This window comes from Gadus morhua, chromosome 15 (assembly GCF_902167405.1).
Source record: "Gadus morhua chromosome 15, gadMor3.0, whole genome shotgun sequence".
NCBI lineage: Eukaryota > Metazoa > Chordata > Actinopteri > Gadiformes > Gadidae > Gadus > Gadus morhua.
In genome coordinates this window covers 14876056-14896589 of record NC_044062.1, presented here as the reverse complement: position 1 = coordinate 14896589, position 20534 = coordinate 14876056, and the positions used below count along the sequence as shown (strand labels likewise).

The following is a 20534-nucleotide window of genomic DNA, read 5'->3' as shown; positions in this document are numbered from 1 at the left end:
ATTCTCAAACCCATTTCTAACCACAAGCAATTTAATTAACAATTATGTGTAGTACTTTTGTAGTATCGTATTTAGTAATAGGTGTTGTATTGTGTGGAGTTTAGTATTGGTCACAACAAACGTTATTGATCGCCCATCCTCCCAAATTGATCAGGGTTTGGATGATCAGAGGGTTTGCAGATCGGCCACAATGCACTGCGGCGCCGGGGGTGGGGGGGGTGGGGGGTACACCAACCAGGTGGATTAAGGCGTCTTGAAAAATGACCTTTGAAGAAGGAGACGCCGCGCATAAATGCGTACAAACACAAACACCTCAGATCCGACACACGCACTGCCTATGGAATAATTTCGCTATGACATGTATACCAATCCACCCGCAGACACACACACAGGTAACACTCCCTCATGATGGAGCATCTGACCTTTGAGGAAACGCGGTGCGACGACGGGGGACGGTGCATGTGTGGACGCGCTCTTCACACAGAAGGTCAAGGCTGGCCATGAATCACAACGGCTACACTAACAGCAAACGTATCGCTCTCATTTTTCCAGTGGCTGGGGAGATTAGTGCCCGTTAGTGACCTTGACCCCATCCCCCCCAGCCTCCGTCCCCCCCTAGCCTCCGTGCGGACCATAGGCGTGGCCGTGTGTCTTTAGAGGGTGCTAGAGAGATAAACCAGCCCTGCCTATGTCCTTTTGTGGACTATAAAGTGCGCAGTGTTTGGTATCCAGTGTTTAACGATACAGGGTTTAGGACCATGCCAGCGGCAGGGCTGGCCGGCTGGACAGGGGGTGGGGTATGACGGTCCGGACTGGTGAACAGACACACAGAGCTGCCTGCAGGACGGAGCACCTGACTGGAGAAAGGTTGGAATGGAAGACGGGAGAGAGGCGCGTGTTGTGCTGCGTGGGTTAAACAGCAAACAGGCTGTTTGATTCCCAAATGTCACTCCTCTCCATCACTGGGTACAGAGGGACTGTCACTCTCCGCTCATAGCTTTCCCTCTCAACGTCTTAGGCAACGTCTTCTTTCTCTCTCCGTCTATGGTTCTCCCCCTTCCTCCCCCTTTCTGCTTTATCTCCCTGCTCCCTCTCACTCCCTTCTTTCCTCCTTGTTTCGTTCTCTCTCTACCTCACTCTTTTGTTTCCGTCTCTCTGCCTCGGTATCTCCCTCACTTTCTCTCTCTCTCTCTCTCTATCCTTCTGTCTGGTGAGGCGGAGCAATGATTCATTTCCTCCCCGGCGTCGTCATGGAAACCCCTACGATATTGTAGTGCACTCGCTTCCTGGGTTTCCCTACACCAATAACAATAGTAGTACGATTCTTCGGAGACGAGGATCATCAGGGTAATCATCGCTGATCTGCGTGAGCGTTCAAACAACTTTGAAATTGACATTTCTCACCTCACCTCTGAAATGTCTCTCACTCCCCCTCTCACGCTGGGAGAGTTCCCATCCACGTTTGGAAGGCTTGTATGTACGGCTGTATATAAACCTGATACCAGAGATAAAACCTAACACAAGCTTCTATACCGTCAACACGGGTGAATTTTCCACTGCTTAGCCCCAGGCTCACCTGGGGCTAGGGAAGCCAAGGGCTCCCTGACCCACGTTCACACAGGTTTCTGCTAGCTCAGGGCTCAAATGCCCTGGCCTTGATTCTCACTGGCTATTCCAGCGCCGTGTTTGCAGGTGATTCCTTGAGTACAAAAGTTCATTGCTAACCCTGCTCTGGATGGTTGGTGCTAGCACCAGCTACTACGAGAACAACAATGTGTGAACGCTTTATTAGCCCTAGGCTATCCTTACAATGGAAGCACCTCAGCTCTGCAGTGGTCTCAACTGACCGAGGCCAACCCGGATGCACACATCCCACCTTTCTGACCTTCAACCTTATCAAGCACCCTGCTCACCTCCACAACCCCATCGCCTCCGAAACCACCACCTCCCCCACCACTACACCCCCACAATCACCTCCACCTCCGCCACCATCCCCTCCTCCGCCATTATATCCACATCCACAACCATTATCACCTCCACGGTTGCATTGATCAGGACTGATTGTGGGAGGGAAGTGGAGGGGGGGGGGAATCGGCTGTTTTGACTCATACAGGCCGTTCACTCTTTATAACCGGCGGACGCCGAGATCACACCAGCCGGCGTCACCACTGCCACGACACACAGACGCATATACAAACATACAGGTGCACATGGACAAAGGCACATAGACACCCACACACTAATCCACAACGACATGCCCCTAGCATACATACACACAGATGCATGCATACATACATACATACATAAAGGTGCACATGCACAAAGACAAAGACACCTGCACACTAATCTACAACGACAAGCCCCTAGCATATACACACAAACACACATGCATGCCTAATCTGCAGCGACAAGCCCCGAGCGCGCACACACACACACACACACACACACACACAGCAGGTGTAAGAGTGCGACACGGCACACAGCCACGTATACAAATGTGCCTCCAACACACACACACAAAGACAGACACACACACGGCCTGCTGTCCCTAATTCCACATGACAACCTCCTGTTGCATTATTCAAGCTTTCACTCCATTCCACCTCCATCCTCCTCTATAAATAGGACATGTTAACCATGGATTTTCTCTGTTCACACACACACACACACACACACACACACACACACACCAAAACACAATCCGACACACACACACACACACACACACACACACACACACACTAAACCTAAGGCACAAATCAGCTTTAACAGACGAAGTGATGCTAAATGAGACATAGCGATGCTAAACGTGCGGTGGTCACGTGAACACGGCGCTGAGTGCGGTTCAATGCAGTGTGCAGACGGTGATATAGCGGAACGCTGCGCTGCCCGAGACTTAGATGATATGAGACACAATAAAACAATTAACCTTTCGTCCGCGGCTGAAGCCTTTCCTGCGGGCGGCGATGACTCACTGAGGGCTGGTACGTATGGAGGCCCACGCAGCGCCTCACTCAACGCACCCTAATCCCATTAGGGGACCAAGGGGTGGACATCATATTTAATACGCGGGTAATAACCGGGCGGCCGGCCACGCGTGCTAGAGGACATTAGAGACTTATTTTTGAGCCGGGTTGAGCTTCATGACGCACCTCCATCATGCAGCCTGTGGCGTTCATCTCACTCATTTATTTGCTAATAAATCGGGAGTCCTGCATTTTCTGGGAAGATGGACCGTTGAGGTCATTTTACCAACTCGGACCAACGGAGAATGCTGATCAAAGACCAGGGACGTCCATGGTCCAACATTTCGGAGAATGTTCAACGTTTTGCCTCAACATAAGGCATTACTCTGATATCAAAGAAACTTGCGAGTGTGATTGTTATTTTTTAATTAGGGAAATGGTATACGGGAGACGGAGGGAATCGAACCAACAACCCAAACAGTCCCCACTACTACTGGGGAGCCCAGGTTTTTCTCCCCCCTCTCCCTCCTGTCTTAATCTCTCCGTCTCCCACTCCCTTAACCCTTAAGTAGATATCTCCCCCTTCCGTTTTTCCCTTCAGTTGTCTCTTTCTCTGAATCAGGAATATCTGTTTGTCTGAACTGTGAAAGCAAGGATTTCTCTCTGAAAGAGAATCAGTGTGCGGGAGAGAGAGATAAGGAGAGTGTGAGATAACGAAGATAGAGATAGAGAAGAAAGCGAGATTGAGAGAGAGAGTGAGTGACAGAGTGTGACAGAGATAAAGGGAGGATGGGAGACAAAGAGATACGGATAGATAGTTTGGCTAGTGTAAAGACCAGGGGACAACTTGGGGTCTTCATTTAGTTCCTTGTTGTTGATGGACGATGATGTCGTCTGTGAGTTCCACTGCTTTAACCGCTTTGTTCGAGCGCCTTGTTTACACTCACATAGTGACTGAATATAGCTTCCTGCAGGCAATGTCGAGGAGATGATAAATTAATAAACAGTGGAGACCCAGGCATTTGGGTTCACCGTCTGCTCCCTCTCCTCCATTCATATCACCACATTTGTAATATTGTTTCTGTTATGACATTATTCCTTCACATCACCCCCTCCTCCCAATCTTTCTCCCAACCTCCTCCTTCGATCTCGCCATCTCTCAATACCAACCCATCCCCTCCCTTCATTGCTCCCCCTCTCTCTCGCCCAGACCTCCCCTCACTCCAACACCACCTCCTCCCCCTCTTTTCTCCAACAACGCCTTCCCTCTTCTCAGCCTCCATCTCTCTACGGCACCACCTCCTTCTCTGCTCTCCCTCCCGCCGACAGTGAGGGGATGGGAGGAAGCCGGCCAAAGGAAGGCATGCTGGTGGGCGGCGCCTACCTCTCTGAAGCAGGAGGACAGGTTCCTCAGCTGCTCCAGCATGGCCCACTTGACGCTGGCCTGGCGGATGTTGCCGTCGTACTCGCGGGAGCTCTGCGTTCCGCTGGGCGTGCCCCGCGAACGCTCGTAGCCCGGCTCGTTGAAGTAGGGCTCCGACACCAGGATCAGAGACTGGACCGAGACCAGCACCTGGAGGGAGAGGAGTTGATTAGAACCAATGCACGCAAGGCCAGGCGAATGCAGAGCTTGCTCGACAAAGTAAAGATACGTCGAAGACAAGGTTTATTATGGAGAGCGGCAGACGATCGATAAACAATCAAAACCTTTCCCCTCCAGCTACGCCCCGAGATCTGGGACGTCAACCTTCTCGATGTTTCTCAGCGCTGATCCCCACTCCGGTGAAATAACGCTCCTTGTTTATCATTGGATTTGTATTCCCGCCCTCCTCGCACTCCCTAGAGCACGGCCTCTGTCTCGCTCTCTCTTATTATTATTCTCCATTATCTGCTAACTAGAGCGATAATCGATGGAGCTTTTTCTGTCTTGGCACTGCGACCCGCCTTGATCGACAGAGTGTGTGTGTGTGTGTGTGTGTGTGTGTGTGTGTGTGTGTGTGTGTGTGTGTGTGTGTGTGTGTGTGTGTGTGTGTGTGTGTGTGTGTGTGTGTGTGTGTGTGTGTGTGTGTGTGTGTGTGTGTAGACATATCAGAGGGGGGAGATCGAGTCGATGGACACCGAGGATGAGTGGCTGACTGGTAATGATGATGAAGGGGCGTAGGCACACATCAACATGTGAGTCTGCGTGTGCGACAGCTTAATACAGTGGTGGGGACAGTTGGGAGAGCCAGAGTGTCAGTGAGCCGGTCGGGGGGGAAAGAGAGGATGCCAGAGAGAATGAGAGAGAGACAGAGAGACAAATCAATGAAGACAGAGAGCATGAGAGAAGGGGGAGAAGGGGGAGCAATTGAGAGAAAGAGATACTGAGTCAGAGAAGTAGATAAGGAAGAGAGACGGAGGGGAGAGACGAAGAAAGAGATGGGTGAAAGAGATGAAGAATGAAAGAGTGCGTCATCTGTGTCATCACAAGCTATAGCATCTGTAGTAATGCACTAAAGAGTCAACTGAGGGCCCCTGGCATATGGCACCCAACGTTACATGAACATACCCAACATAACGACATATAGCAACTGAATTTGGCCTAATCAGTTTTGGTTTAACATATGTAGACCGTACCCAAGGCTTAATTTCCCTACTTAAGCCTGTATTTTATGGTCTATTACCACACCCTGTATTTATTCTCGGTAAAGCGAGCAACAGACCGGGAGTGAAGAGCCCTTAAGCTACAGACATTAGCAAATACCATCGCACAGACGCAGGTTTATACCACCTGTAAGCTAAAGCACCTCAGCAGGGGTTAGTGGTGTGTGGATATGTGTTCAACAGATGCACCAGAAGAGCCACGATGAAGCTTAACCACTGATATAAGACTCCTAACTTCAAACTAATAAAGTACCCAACACTAATACAAACACACAGTACACACAAAAGTGACAGAGGCCTCTGGGCACACGTGTGCGGATGTTTGTTTGAAACAGTCCAGTAATCCTCAATCTGTTCTTTTTATCTGAATATTTCCCAGGGATTCCTCATGAGCGAGGACAGCACACCCTAAGGCGGAGCCGAGTCTGTGTTTGGTTTTAATTAACATCACATGTACATCTATCAACGCGCTGCCGGCCCAATTAAGAGCTCGGCACATTCAGGGCCGTTGTCAAGACGACCAATCCTCCCCTCCATCCTTGGGGTGGTGCAGGGATGGCCCAATCAGAGCTCTGCAGTGCCTGCGTCTCACCTGCAGGAAGCTGGAGGTCTGCGGGTTCCACTTCTCCTCAGGCCGGCCGTGCCAGGTGTTCAGGATGCTTAGACACACCTGGAGAGGACACACTTCAGTCACACGTCCCCCACCACAGCAGAAATACACCACACCATATACATATTCCTTTGAATAATATAATCCTAATATAATCACTTTACCATGTAGCATCCGTGTTATTATTGTAGTGTTCCAAGTATATAAAATGGAGGTACTGAGGCGTACTTCTATTTTTGTAGGCATAACAAACGCAAAATCTATCTACAAGAGGCCCCCGGAACCTTCTCACCAAGGGTAGACACAGACATCCCGGGTAAGAATCACTGTTTCAATCCATTTGTACCGCTGCTTCTAAACATCTACATTTTGCCTGTAGTCAGCTGCCAGAGTTAGAGCTAAAGCCACCCTTTGGGACGATGATTTCAATCGGAGTCAGCTGAAGGGATGATTTTCATTGGTACAATGAACATTGATAACAAATATAAAGCAAAATCCATTTGATTGTTTATTTCTTTAACGTCCACGTGACGCGGTTCTCGTCTTGAGATCACGACGACCCTCCCAGCGTGGCCCTCTGACCCACCTTGCCGTCGTTGTAGAGGTTGGGGTTGAAGCGGACGCTGTGCCCCCCGGTGGTCTCCAGGTTAACCAGGGGGGGGGAGTTGGGGTAGTCCTGGGGGAAGTACACGTCGAACTCGAAGCAGCCGTTGGCGTAGGGCGTGTCGGCCGGCCCCGTGATCAGGACCTGAATGGAGGAGAGGGGAAGGTTGAGTTCAGCCCTGCATGGACATTCAGTGGACCACATTTTAGACCTCAGCTCTTAACATGCACTTGAATGTTGTCTCAAATGTCTTCGGCTTGGTCCAAGGCACTGTAGCCTTGGACCAAGCCGAAGAATTTAACGCATCGCGTTTCTCTGCATGCAAAGTGCTGAACGTGGAAAACAATGCAACAGGAACCACCGAAATTAAATGAGTTTAAAGGAACAACGAAAATCGGAATCACAGAGACATTCGAGGAGGGAGATTCATTCACACAAGAAAAGATAACTGAACAGGTGGTGGTGGGGGTGTTGATAAATGACTAATTTCATTCTGTAGAAACAACAACAGAACAGATGAAATACATTTACACAGCGGTTCCCCTGCTCTACAACACTGGAACCCAACCGTAGGAAAAATGATGGGGTAAGGCAGCTCTTTTTATCTGTAAACTCCCAATTTATTACTCCTATGCTAATAAGATTAGCTCATTAATCACACCGAGAAACAATGGAAACATTAAGAACCGTTACAAACCCGATGTATCGGTCTACAGCAGTTAGGAACAACTTTAAATACCTTAAAAGAAACCATGCCGGCTTTTTTGGATTAATACAATTTTTAGTGGTTCATTTTTATCTATTGATTAAAAATGTACTCATCCCATGGTATTAACTATTAATATTGAGATATAAAAAAGTAAAACGCTTTTAAACTGATTATTTTAGAGGGAAAAAAAGTTTTCCCCAACAGCTAAGTTTTTAATCTTATAGAAATCCCTGAGCTGCCGTCATCACTGTGCAGTTGGATATGACATTTACCTGAATGATGATGATAGACTATTTAAAATTCACATTCAGCCCTTATTTCACCCGTGGAAATGAATACACAAACAAAAACGGCACCCATGTTGGATATAGACTGCAAATAATTGCAAGCAGCTATTCGAGGTGGAACGTTTACTTCCAGAGGAGAGCAGAGGAAAGGAAGAGGGGAAGGGACATCCAGATGAAGCATGCTGAGCCCAGAGTAGTGACCAGCGGACTGTGTCGAAAGGTGCACACCAAGCGCTCGCACCCAGCACTTGAAAATCATCTTCATGGGGGCGATGGTGATGACGTTGATGATGATGATGATGATGATGATGATGACAACGGTCACTCATGTGTGCAGCTTGTTTTGACGGGGGACATTTCGAGCCTTGACATTGAGTGCACATCCCGATGAGCGGGGGGGAGGGGGGGGGGGGGGGGGGGGGGGGTTCATCGTCAGAAGGATCTCACAGCCAGATGGGCAGGGGCTGGTGAGTGTTGCGACTGGGAGCCGGGGGGGGGCTCTGGGTAAAGACTGTGAACACTGTATTCTCTCGGTCACTACTCCCACCAGTAGGCCAGTCCTTACTAACCATGCTGCCGTTTGTTTAGACGCCACGCAGTTGAGTTTCTCCAGCACAGAAAATGAGCATTCTGACATTTAGCGAGGCCATCCATCAAGTGGCTGGTTGAGGACATTTAGTTAAATGTCAGCGGAGGAAATGAGTAAACGCCCTCATCAGGAAGAGTCTTCGGGGAATAGAGACCCAAATCAGATGACCGAAGAACTGGCACAAGGGGAAATGTTCCCCACTGCTCTCTAGTCACCATGACTGTTTTCCCCATCGCCTTTCAATGGCAGCATATTATGTATGATAAAGCATATGTTGTGTTCCAACAATACAACATTTGGAATGCGGTCCCACCCTATCATGACTTTGTTAAGAGATTATATTAAATGACAATTATACGGAAATGGTTCCAGGTTATGTCCAATTAATTGATCGGTCAGGGTTAATTAATTCATAATTCATTATTTAATGACCTATGTATGTTGGATAATCTGGAGAGCTGGTGGTCGGTATTGAATGAGCTAGGAGCGGCCCCTTCATTGTCCATTCGTCAAACGTAGGGACACCAGCACTCACAGGAACATGGGAGGAACACGAGGAGAACATAAGGACGAGAACATGAGGAGGAAAAGAGAGGACAAAACTAAGAAGGGGACAGGAGAGAACATAGAGGAACCGACGCAGGAGAACCTCCAGAGAGCATAAGCAGGACAACAGATGAGGAACAGAAAGGAGAACAGAGCAGAACATGAGGGAGCAGCATCAGGAGGAGAACCCCGAGGAGGAGCACGTACCTTCATGATGTCGAGGCGCTCCTCGTCACAGCGGACGAACACACTGGAGGAGGAGGAGAGGGGCAGGGAGGTGGAGAGGGTGACCGCCTCCTGGGCCAGCCGCCGGGCGCGGGCCGCGCTGTTGGCGTCGCTGGCGTTCTTCACCTGAGACATGTAGTGGTAGCTCACCTTGAACACCAGGTTACCGTCGTCGTCCTCCGACACCATCTCAAAGGTGTCTGGAGGAGGGGGGCAGAGAGAGAGAGAGAGGGAGAGGGAGAGGGAGAGGGAGAGAGAATATAAGTCACCATTGCTCTTGAGCAGCCTGTGACCGTACCCATACACTCATTAATATGAATTCATTTATATTGAGTCATTTAGCACATGCTTTTATCTATAGCGACTATCATCAAGGATGCCTACAGGTAAGACTGGAGATTGGGATTATTCAAACCGAAACACCCGAAACAAAAGTCTAGCATGCCCCTTAAACCATTGAAGTTTAGTGACACTTTCATTTGATGTTTAGGATAATAATAACCTGACGCAATATCACAGACATCATCTGATTACTCATCTTATTTTTTATTTTTAATCACTGCAAATCAAATCTGTGTAAATTGATAAAGAAGTCGTAATTTATCGACGTTTAAGATCGAGTACAGACGCCCTGGCACATGGTTGCAATCCAGCCCACTATCTTTTTTAAATAAAGTCAAACACCCAGTGGTTTGTCATGCCTCATCTCTCCCTTTCATGTTATTCTGTCAAGACTGGGGGAAGAAGACTTGTTTACTCTGATGTCACTCATCGTTACATCCCACGTCATCCTGATCACAGACACAAGCATGATAGAGAAACGCATTGGAATCAATCCAGACATCCCTGGAGAGCGTGGGGAGATGAGGAGGAGAGGGGGAAAATAGAGGGATGATAACAAAGAGGAAGAAAAGGAGAGGGGAGAGGAGAGACAGAGGATAAGATGGTAGGAAAGCAAAGAGGAAGTTTGGATGAGAGCAAGAGAGGGAGCAAGAGAGAGAGCAAGAGAGAGCAAGAGAGAGAGAGCAAGAGAGAGAGCGAGCTAGAGCAAGCAAGAGAGAGAGCAAGAGAGCGAGCGAGAGAGATAGCAAGAGAGAGCAAGAGAGAGAGCAAGAGAGAGCGCAAGAGAGAGAGCGCAAGAGAGAGCGCAAGAGAGAGCGTGAGAGCGTGTGTCTTGCTCCAGGGATGCACACATGGGAGAACAAGCAGTCGACACTGTTCTCTACAGCAGGAGCAGCAGGTCTACTCAACGTCCATATTTATATTGAATTGCATTCAATGTCTGACACATACTGTGCAGAAAACAGCGACACCTGACCCACAACTTACCAAACTGGAGTTTCTTCATGGCTGCTACGTATTTGTCCTCGAGGGATCGCAGGACAGACAGCGGCTTGGGACGGCTGGACGTCCTTCTGGACGACTCGGCCATCTTCCTCTCTGGAGGGGGAGAGAGGGGAGGGAAGGGTTAAGAGAGAGAGGCATGGTTCGAATTAAACTCTGCATCGTTAGCCAAAGTCATATGCATATGCCAGCTAAAGAAGAATGTGATGGTTTCAGGTTCAAACGCGGCAGATGAATGGCCAGTTGAAGATTCCACGCACGTAGGTCAAAACACTAAACTCTTCTAGCGAGAGGCAGCGAGGGAGTGGACGAGAGATTTACAACAGAGAAGAAGAAACTGAAAGAATTACAAAGCAGGAGTTGCGATGGCGTGTGGGAGAGAGAGTAATACTGACAAATTGTGAAATAGTGAGAGAAAAGTAGGAGAATACTGCACCATGAGTCAATAATATCTTTATTATACTTCTGTATTGAACAGGGATAACAGCAGATAGTGACCATCTGCAGAATTGACATTGCATCATATGATGGAACTAAAAGCACTTCCCATTTAAAACATTACGTCACACAAACGAATGAATAGAAGACTCGAAAAAGAGCTCCGTATTTGGTACTCTGTGTCACAACAGTAGCTAACAATACCCCAAACGATCTTCAAATTCATCTCAGGATAGAGAATGTCACAAAAGACAACTGAAGTCCAATCCCAATATATTTGTTTGTGCTGCTATTCTTTCATGCAGAACGAGGCTGATCAGTTCATTTTAATGGTTAACATATATATTTAAGTAGCATAACTATAAGAATAAATATAAGCTTTTTATCTCAGTAGGTTACTTCCCCATGTAACCTCCTACATACCCCTACAATCCCATCCCAGCCCGCTTCACAGGCACATTTAAGCTGCCATGGTTAGGAGAGATAAAGTAAAATGTTGGCCTATTCCGGGTGGTAATAAACGGTGGGAGGGAGACGGGAGAATAGATGGCTAGACAGAACAGTTCACACACGGACATAATTAACAGACCACTTACATATAGATGGTTTATGGTGCTCACAGGCACTCCTATACCAGCACCAGAGAGAGAGCGAGAGCGCAAGGGAGAGCGAGAGATATGCACTGAGCATGAAATTACCAGAGTTTCTTACTGGGCCCACGGTTGGAGAGAGGGAGGGGGAGAGAGGGAGAAAAAGAGAGAAAAGTCTGCAACTGTCGATATTTCTAGTTATGGTTGTCGTGTTGTTGGCCCTGGGATATCGAGGCTTTGCCAGACTAAATGTTTCCTCTCCTCTCTCTCTCTCGATCTCTCCATTCCAATAGCATTAATTAACCAATTACACGTCCCCACATCTCCACCTCCAAGCAGACTGAAGTGCAGCTAAGTAATTTATCAAGCAAATTAATACCTAAGTCTTTGCCGTGTACCCACTTCGGAAATGTAAAACTTTAAAGAATAGGTATTGTTTTTCAGATTATAATTAAATGAATGCTTCCTTTATTAATACTTCATTTAACTTTTTTTGATATGCTGGTCAAAAGAGTATGGATAACGAAGGAAGGGAATTTACCATTATTTTAGACATTTTACAGACTGAACGAGGAATTGATTAATTCAAGAATGAACGTCAACCTGGCTCTGAACCCTGTAAAGCAATCATAATAACGTGCTGTATTCAGAGGGTGGTGCAGGTTTCGAAGAGGCCAGAGGCATAATGAGGTTGAAATAACGACCGTCCATCATGGAGCTGGGTTCTTCTGGCTATACTTGGACAACAAGTTCAACTTTCCTATTGCGGACCTTGTGTGCGAGGAACACAGGACACGTACAACACACAAGTTTGACAGAGAGAGAGAGACAGAGAGAGAGAGATACAGAGAGAGACAGACAGAGACAGAGACGGAGAGAGAGAGAATGACGCAGAAAGAGAAGCAGAGAGCGAGAGAGCAAGAGAGCAAGAGTATGAGTAAGTGGGTGAGCATGCATATGGGAGTATGCATGCAAGTACGAAGCGTGCGATTGCGTGCTGACCTTGGTTGGCCTGTCTCAGGCTGGTGGTGGCAGAGTAGACGATATCTGCCGTCCTCTGGATGTCCGGCACCAGGAGGGACAAGCCCTCAGGCTCCGGGTCCGAGCTGTCCGGCTTGGGCAAGACTTTACTCTTGTCTTTCTTTGACCTGGGAGAGGCAGAAAGGGGTATAATAAAGTGCCACATTAAGTATACAGTTGGTTGTTGAGTATTCACGAGACAAAACAGTAAACATGACTTTCTATTTGCACGGACAAATCTATATTTCAGTACCTTTTCATGGGGACATTTTGACAAGGTTACAAGAGGCAAACAAGTGTCTTCTGTCTATGTATTGATGGATGCATAATGCATCACAGTACAACCACAGATAAAGCCTGGCTCAGTGGGTAAGAGAAGACTGTGGTTTTGAGCTGAGGAGACCGACTAGCTTCAACAGAAACATGAAGCAGAGGCTGCAACATCCTCCAGCGGCCTTGGCGCAGAGGAATAACTGAAGCAGCTTTTATTCTCAACAAATATCTTTCATGCACACTCCCAACACAAATCATTGCTTCTTCCGAACACTGGATTTGACCTTGGCGAGACCCCAATTTCCGGATGTTTCTTGGCCAGAAACTTTGGAAGTGGGTGAGTCTGAAGAAAAGCTTGTGTTCCTTTGAAGGGAACATGGGTTCAAGGAGGGACACATCAAGGTCGGGATAGGTCACCCAAGTAGCAAAGTCATTTTGAAATGTTGCCAAGCATTTCAACATTAGCCCTGAAGGATGCTAATTATTTCTTGCATAAGATCTTTAATTTAATCTACTCTTGAGCTCAGTCACATGACTCGCAGTCAATTGAAAATGAAAGATTCAGAGTAAATTTGTCTTGACACAAAAACTAGACTTATATTGTTGCAAGGACGTAGATGTGAAACACAGACAGAGACGAACACACACTCTGAAAATAAATTTTGATATTTGCAAAAGTTTTGTTCGCTTTCAAACTGGAACAGATGCACAATAAGCCCATAAAACATTTATTTTCTGCATAAACACATAAATTGTCCAATGCATCTGTTCTGAAGCAGACTATAGCTGGAAGGGGAGATAGAGTTGGAAGGGAAGATAGAGCTGGAAGGCGATAGAGCAGGAAGATAGCTCTCCTGCGAGCTAGCTCTCACTCCAGGGAGTGTAATGAGCTCTCCCAGATCCACGCAGAAGTCAGCAGCTCTGGCTTCGACCCGGCGACCTGCATGTGTCGCCATGCACCGCCATGCGATCCCAGAATGCAGTTGCCCAGGAACACCCGTCCGCTCGCATGTTTCCATGCATCCTCAAAATGTCAACCAGATGAGCCCTGGGAGCTTAAATGGATAATGGCGTCCTTAAAGTGCGGTTGTAGTGCTGGCGTGGCGAGGCGTACATACATGCCTTTACAACAAGCCTCCACAACATGGGTCTCAGGGTTTAAATATTGACTGCCCTGCATGCTCAGAGTCCATGCAATATTGATAAGCGTTCCTGTTGTAACAGGCTGGGGAAGAGCGTAATGAAGGAGGGGAATTGCAGGACAGGAAAACCTGCTGTATTCTACTCTATTGTAATCCGCTGGGTCTCTTCTCTACCGCACTATATCTCGGCTGTATTTCTACTGTAAACTCCTTTAATCAAGACGTTTACACACCTTGAGTAGGAAACATGTTGAGATCTTTAGCTAATATCCTACAGGCTTTATAAACTTGTAGCCACAGCCTAATCTATGAAAAATAATGCAAGTGGATTCTCCCCTTCGGAATAAAACGCATGCTGGTAATCATACACCAAGGGGGAATAATAAGCTTCTTAGAAGGCCAATCAGGTTAAAGAAATGATGGCGTGTGATTGGCTAATTAGCTCTTTCTATTAAATCTATAACCAAATAAAATATTAATCAATGAGGGAGAACAAATGTAAAATGTATTCTTAACTTAAAACACTCACAGGATTAATGTCAATTGTTAAGATATTGATATATTCCCCTGAACATATCTATGTATTTTTATCGCTATATATCATTTTATTTTTGTTGAGCCTTGATTGCCCGTCCCTTGACATCTGCCGGAACAAAATCTCCATCAAAAATAAAGCTGCACATCTAAACCAATCCATTTCACGTCTCGTCTTGAATGATTCTGCAACCCTCCACCACGGCCCAAAGCGCTTGAGAAACCATTTCAGTCTAGTGAGGGTGGTGCTTTCCAACTTACCGGAGGCGGTTGGTGTACGTGTCCACGCAGGTCTTCATCTTGGCCAGCAACATGCCTACGGAGGTCTGGCCCTCAGAGCCTTGATCGTCCATGTCGTCATCCGGCTCTTCCTGCCCCGGGCCCCCAGGCAGGGGCAGGAGCAGGGGCACCAGGGCTGTGCAGGTGGAGATGGCCCTCAGGAGTTCCAGGAGGGCCCGGTACAGGGGCACGTGGCGGGCCATGTCCAGTACTGGAGAGACAGAGAGGGAAAACCGGCTGTTAGGATCAGGTGAATACATTCAGAATCAGACTGTTAGAATCAGGCAGTTTGATTGTTAAAAGTACAGCGACACACTTAGAATCAGGTATTTACTGACCATTATATACAGTTACAACTTTAACTTAATAACAGTTGAAGGGAAAACTGATTGAGAGAAACAGCAAGTTAATAACAATCACAGAAACGGACTGAAAGACTGTTTAGAAAACAGAAACGCTGTAATAGAGCATAATAGAGCAGCAGTGAGTTAAAATAAGTCCACCTAAAAATGTATTGATTCCGTTGAACTTGTCCAGTTTGACTGAACAATCAGAAAGAAATTTTAGTTTATCGGTCAAAAAGTCTGCTAACTAATTCCATCAGATTATGAAATTCAGATTCTTTGTCAACATTAATGCTTCCACACACTGGTCAGAGAACGGGAAAAGCTAATGAGATCCCAATGAACCAATCACAAAGAGAACATTGCGAGGAAATGATCTGATTATTAACAAAAACAAACAAAAGAAAACCATCCAATATGATAAGGGGTGGTGATCAGAAAAGCCTGTGTACTGTTTGAGAGGTCTGGTCGAACAGTGGTGTTTAACATGTGGTACACAGGGTACTGCAGTTGGCACGTCCATTTCTAATTTTGAAATAGACGAATGCACAATGATAGAAAAAATGACATAGATCAGGGGGAAAAAAACAGACTTCAGTAAATATAGAATTACGGCTTATTTTAAAAAAAAATTGGCTTTGTGTATGCCATCATGTGTTTCCCATTGAAGTGTTGTCCTTTGATGTTTTTTGTTAATTTGTGTTTGCTAAATAAACACAAAGGGAGCCTAAGCAGCAGTGCTGCTGACGTTTTCTTTCAACCGCTCCCAATGGCCATGTTCTAATTGCAGTAATAATTGTGTGGAGAAGTTGACACTCTTCGTTCTACACAGCATGCGTATTCATAGATTTCTAACCGTTTGCATATGCATATACCTCCAGTTTGTTTGCTTGCATGAGAAGTCCAGAAAAGTGTGATCATTCTACAGAAGGAACGAAATAGGGGTCGAAAGCTGCTATGGGAGCTAGAAGTTTATCAGCCATAATGAGAGATGGAGAAAGACGAAGTGAGTGTGTGTGTGTGTGTGTGTGTGTGTGTGTGTGTGTGTGTGTGTGTGTGTGTGTGTGTGTGTGTGTGTGTGTGTGTGTGTGTGTGTGTGTGTGTGTGTGTGTGTGTGTGTGTGTGTGTGTGTGTGTGTGTGATGCTTCAACATGCTAAGTGATCAAGGGGGGGAGCGGGAACGACAACTGTAGATTGCTTGGAGATTGCGGCCAGAGAGGAGAAGCGTGAAGAGAGCTGTAGCCAGAGATGGATGGTACCCAGCACTAGCAGGCTGTGCTGAGGAGGATATTAAAGATTATTATATTCCCAGGGACAGAGCAGGTGACAAACAGCGCAGCCGGCTAAGGACCGGCCCTGAGGTGCTCGGCAGTGGATCCTTAACTCAATTTGGACGAGCCTCCTGAAGAAAATGAGCACTAAAGTTACGATATTGTATCTGTGTTCCACTCGTCCCCTGACGCCAGACGTTATTGGTCCATGTTTCCATGCCAATACACGTAAAGACTAGAGGAGGTCGTCTGGAGGGCACGGGAGAGCTCATTCAGTGAGGCGCAATGGCGGACGTTAATAAACTGAAAACAAAAGCATCCAAACTATCCTCACAAAGTGGAACAGAAGAGGTAGTATGGGTGAAGGGAGTTTGAGAAAGAAACATAGCTACTTTAAAAAGGCTTTTAGTAATGAGTTCTTTGTATTAGAGCTGGGCAATAAGTCAATGATGTGTCAACTTATTGTGATACCCAGTTTTATAGCATAATTCAATTAACGATGAGCAGATATGCCCTTAAAATGATCCCATAATAGGTTTGAAAAGTCAGCGATAAAGGTCATCTAGTTTCAATCAGTAATGTAAAGACCCTCAGACTGTTTACAAGGGTGCTTCTATTTCTTATAAGCATATCTTGATAATTATCGATATTGTGTAAAATCCCCCATGATTTTCGTCATATTTTTCATAAAAAATTGGCACGCATTAAAATAGGTAAAATATAGTAAATTCAACTTGTGGAATCCATATTTATAATGTGTGACATTTCCTATCCGTACGAATATGTAAAACATCTTGTGTTCTCTGCGGCTGTTGACCTTATGTTAATGAACTAATGTTCTGATTAGCTTCATATTAGCGTTAGCAATAAATCTGAAGGGTATATCACCTTGAGGGGTCGGCCGATTCAACGGCAGCCCGTGGTGTTGTCTTGTATAACCACCAGAGGTTTTAATGGGGTCACCAGCAGATAATTCCACTGTTCAACTACGTTGTTCACACAGTGAGAAACATCAACAACCAAGGTCAAGACAAAACCTACATTTCGTAAAAAAAACTTTTTACCAAAACATACGAAGGTGTATTAAGACACCAGACAGATATCAAACCCATATATTGTTCTCAAAAGGCCCAGATAGCACCATGATCCTGCGACCATGCGGTGGGATCAAAATGAGAGCAGATTCAACCCATCTCTGAGTGGATGTGAGAGCGGTCAAGGAGCTGGTTTGCTGGACTGCAGGGGCTCAGAACGCTGGGTCCCTCCTCTTCCGCGGCTCCTACACTGTTTTACATTTATATTGAAAACCCCCGCCTCTAAGCCCCTCCCTAGCACTAGCCGCCATCGCCACAAACACGACCCGCCGTGGTCGTGAATCTCTGATGGCCTCTCTCGTTCTGGGTGTGTTTGGGAGGAGCCGGGTGTAAAACCCAACATCCTGCTCTGTGTTTCACACATCTCGGTAATTGCCTTGAGGGCCGTCTAAATGCCATGATTCGTGTGTGTGTGTGTGTGTGTGTGTGTGTGTGTGTGTGTGTGTGTGTGTGTGTGTGTGTGTGTGTGTGTGTGTGTGTGTGTGTGTGTGTGTGTGTGTGTGTGTGTGTGTGTGTGTGTGTGTCTGTGTGTGTCTGTGTGTGTGTCTGTGTCTGTGTCTGTGTGCGCGACGTGTGTGTGCGACGTGTGTGTATGTGTTTTGAGTGCGAGACATTGTGTGTGTGTTTTGGAGAGTGTGTCTGGGTGTGCTTGAGAGAGTGTGTCTGGGTGTTGGTATGTGAGAGAGCGTGTGAGAGAGAATGTGCGTCTCGATGTGGCCGTGTCCGGCTACTTGCATGATTACTAACGTCCTTATGTGCCTCTTTGTGTATGGTCGTTGTGTTCATGTGTGGACTTGCCTTCGTGCATACGGGACTGTTTTTGTGGGTGTGTGCTGGCCGCTAAATATTCCTTTTGTTTCTCCTCAAAGTCAGCACGCCCCGCTTCAGATTCTCTTAGAACAATCCCACAACCACCACCACACCCCCCCCCCTCACCGCCGCTTACCCCTACCCCAGAAGTAATTATCTTACTTGTTGCATTCCACTGCTGAGTAGCGGGGGGATGGCCGGACAATCCATCCTCCAATACAATACGCTTCGTTCTTTGGTACAAATTGATAACAAGGTTAGGTGGAGAGAAGAGGAATGGACGAAGATGGCCAGAATCCTCTAATAAACTCAACCTTCATCCACCTCTGAGCTAATGGTGGGAGGAACATTTATTTTTGCCCTGCCGTGACGTCTTGTTCCTCAGACCAGTGGAGGAGACGGCGCGACGTCGAGAATAGTAAGAAGCAGTACAAACAGCGAAGAGATGTCTGAGGCGTTGGGCCAACAGGTTCAGAGGAGAGTCGTGTCTCTGCTGTGGCATGAGAGGAGCTCCCTGTATTAAAGCGCAGGTCACCACCTGGTGGGAGAAGGGGACACTCTTTGCTATTTAAGGCTCAGGAACAGGATTCTGAGGATATTTCACATTCTAACCCTAGCCCTGGTTATATTAATTATAATTGAATAATTTCCAGACTCATTTCTGATCCAAATAACTTCATAATATCAGACCCAAGTGTCTCGAGGTAAAAAACTATTTAAGTTACAGACCACATTGGCCCATAGTTAATATTATGGTACGTTTGCTGGAAAATGGGAGAATGTCTGAATTTATGAGCTAGGAGCTTGGCAAAGAGGTGACCATACCAAGACGAAATGCAATTAACTTCTATTTAAAACGTGATTAAATCTCAACGGTAGTAGGTTGTTTTAAGAGTGTCCTGTATAACTACACCGTACTATATTGAAATGATCCTTGGTAATAACAAAAAGCATAGGACTAATCAGACCAGAGCCGATGCAGAATGTAGATAAGGCTGACAAGCAGTACTCATTCCAACTGTTGGGGCTCAACGCCACCAGCCAATTAGAACGAGGAGACGTTCAACTGTTACCATGCAGACTGAGCGACTGTCCGGAGGTTGAGACGTTTATAGGGGAAGGGGGTTGTTTGAACCTTCCATCTGTGATCTACAACTACCACAAGTTTGTCCTCTGTTTGCTCCAAAGTCAACCAATGCCGCACAAAAGTTAGAATTATTTCAAACTGTGGTCGGGTGATTAACTGGAGGACAGAGTCTTGTGGTCCCCATCCATTCTTGTCGCCATGGGGACGTGCCAAGTGGGTCTTGGTTCGACGAGGGGAGGCAAACCCCACAATGGTCTGCAGAGACACTCAATAATGTCTTATCTTGAGGTGGAGTGCTGTAGAACTATAAGAGCAATGGTCTATACTGACGTTAGAGCCCTGTAGTGGGGAATTTCGTGCACCATAGTTTACACTAGGCGCACAGTAACTGTTAGGACAAATCTACTACATTTTTTTCAAAGTTCCCACTCTCATTGTAACAAAACGCACAATTTCAGACTTAATAGACCTCGGATGCAAGAAAGTATGAGAGGTTTTTAAAGGGCTTGTTGATTGATAAAAATTGATCTTCAATAAAAAAATTAAATAAAACATGGCAGCAGGATAGTGTTGTGGCCACGGTTTCAACACTCAGTCCAAAGGTTCAGGGTTTGATCGCCACTGTCCGTTGGCATCCGTGAGATGCTTAGCCTCTAGCCGCTCCTTAATGACCCGTTTCATGAAGGTGGCGGTGAGGGAATAGGTGTGCGTGTTTGTCCCAGGGGGACGGGCTGCCTCTCCTACATCAAGGCTGAGGGAAGGAGAGAGACCAACACCTGGCCTGGAGGCCCTGCGTCTGGCCATCACACGCCGGTGCCACTACCAAGCCTGGGGGCAGAGTGTGTTGACCCACAAACACCATAAAACGGATCCGATCTGAGACCAACGGGTTCTGGAGAGCGACGCTGGGGGGGGGGGGGCTATGTGGTTGTGATTGGCTCAGCGTGTGCTGTGGAGCGCCCCCGGGGTGTGGTGGTGGGGGATCTCCCGAGCCTGTCCGTGTGATTACCCGGCGAGGGGTGGAGACGCCGAGCGCGGCGGAGGGCGGACGTGTCAGAGTGTGGCGGTGACAGGCCGGGCACACGGTTCTACTCCCACTCCGTCAGGAGATCCAGGGGTCGTGACGGAG

General features: G+C 47.0%; 1 protein-coding gene across 1 annotated transcript in view; it reads right to left on the bottom strand.

Moving 5' to 3' along the window:
- The window catches only part of birc6 (baculoviral IAP repeat containing 6), a 96896-nt gene that overhangs the window by 5639 nt on the left and 70723 nt on the right, over positions 1-20534 (bottom strand). Inside the window, 7 exon segments of the mRNA XM_030379557.1 lie at positions 4351-4539; positions 6202-6279; positions 6806-6967; positions 9162-9379; positions 10509-10619; positions 12554-12699; positions 14782-15010. Of these exon segments, the coding sequence (XP_030235417.1) occupies positions 4351-4539; positions 6202-6279; positions 6806-6967; positions 9162-9379; positions 10509-10619; positions 12554-12699; positions 14782-15010 (1133 nt within the window).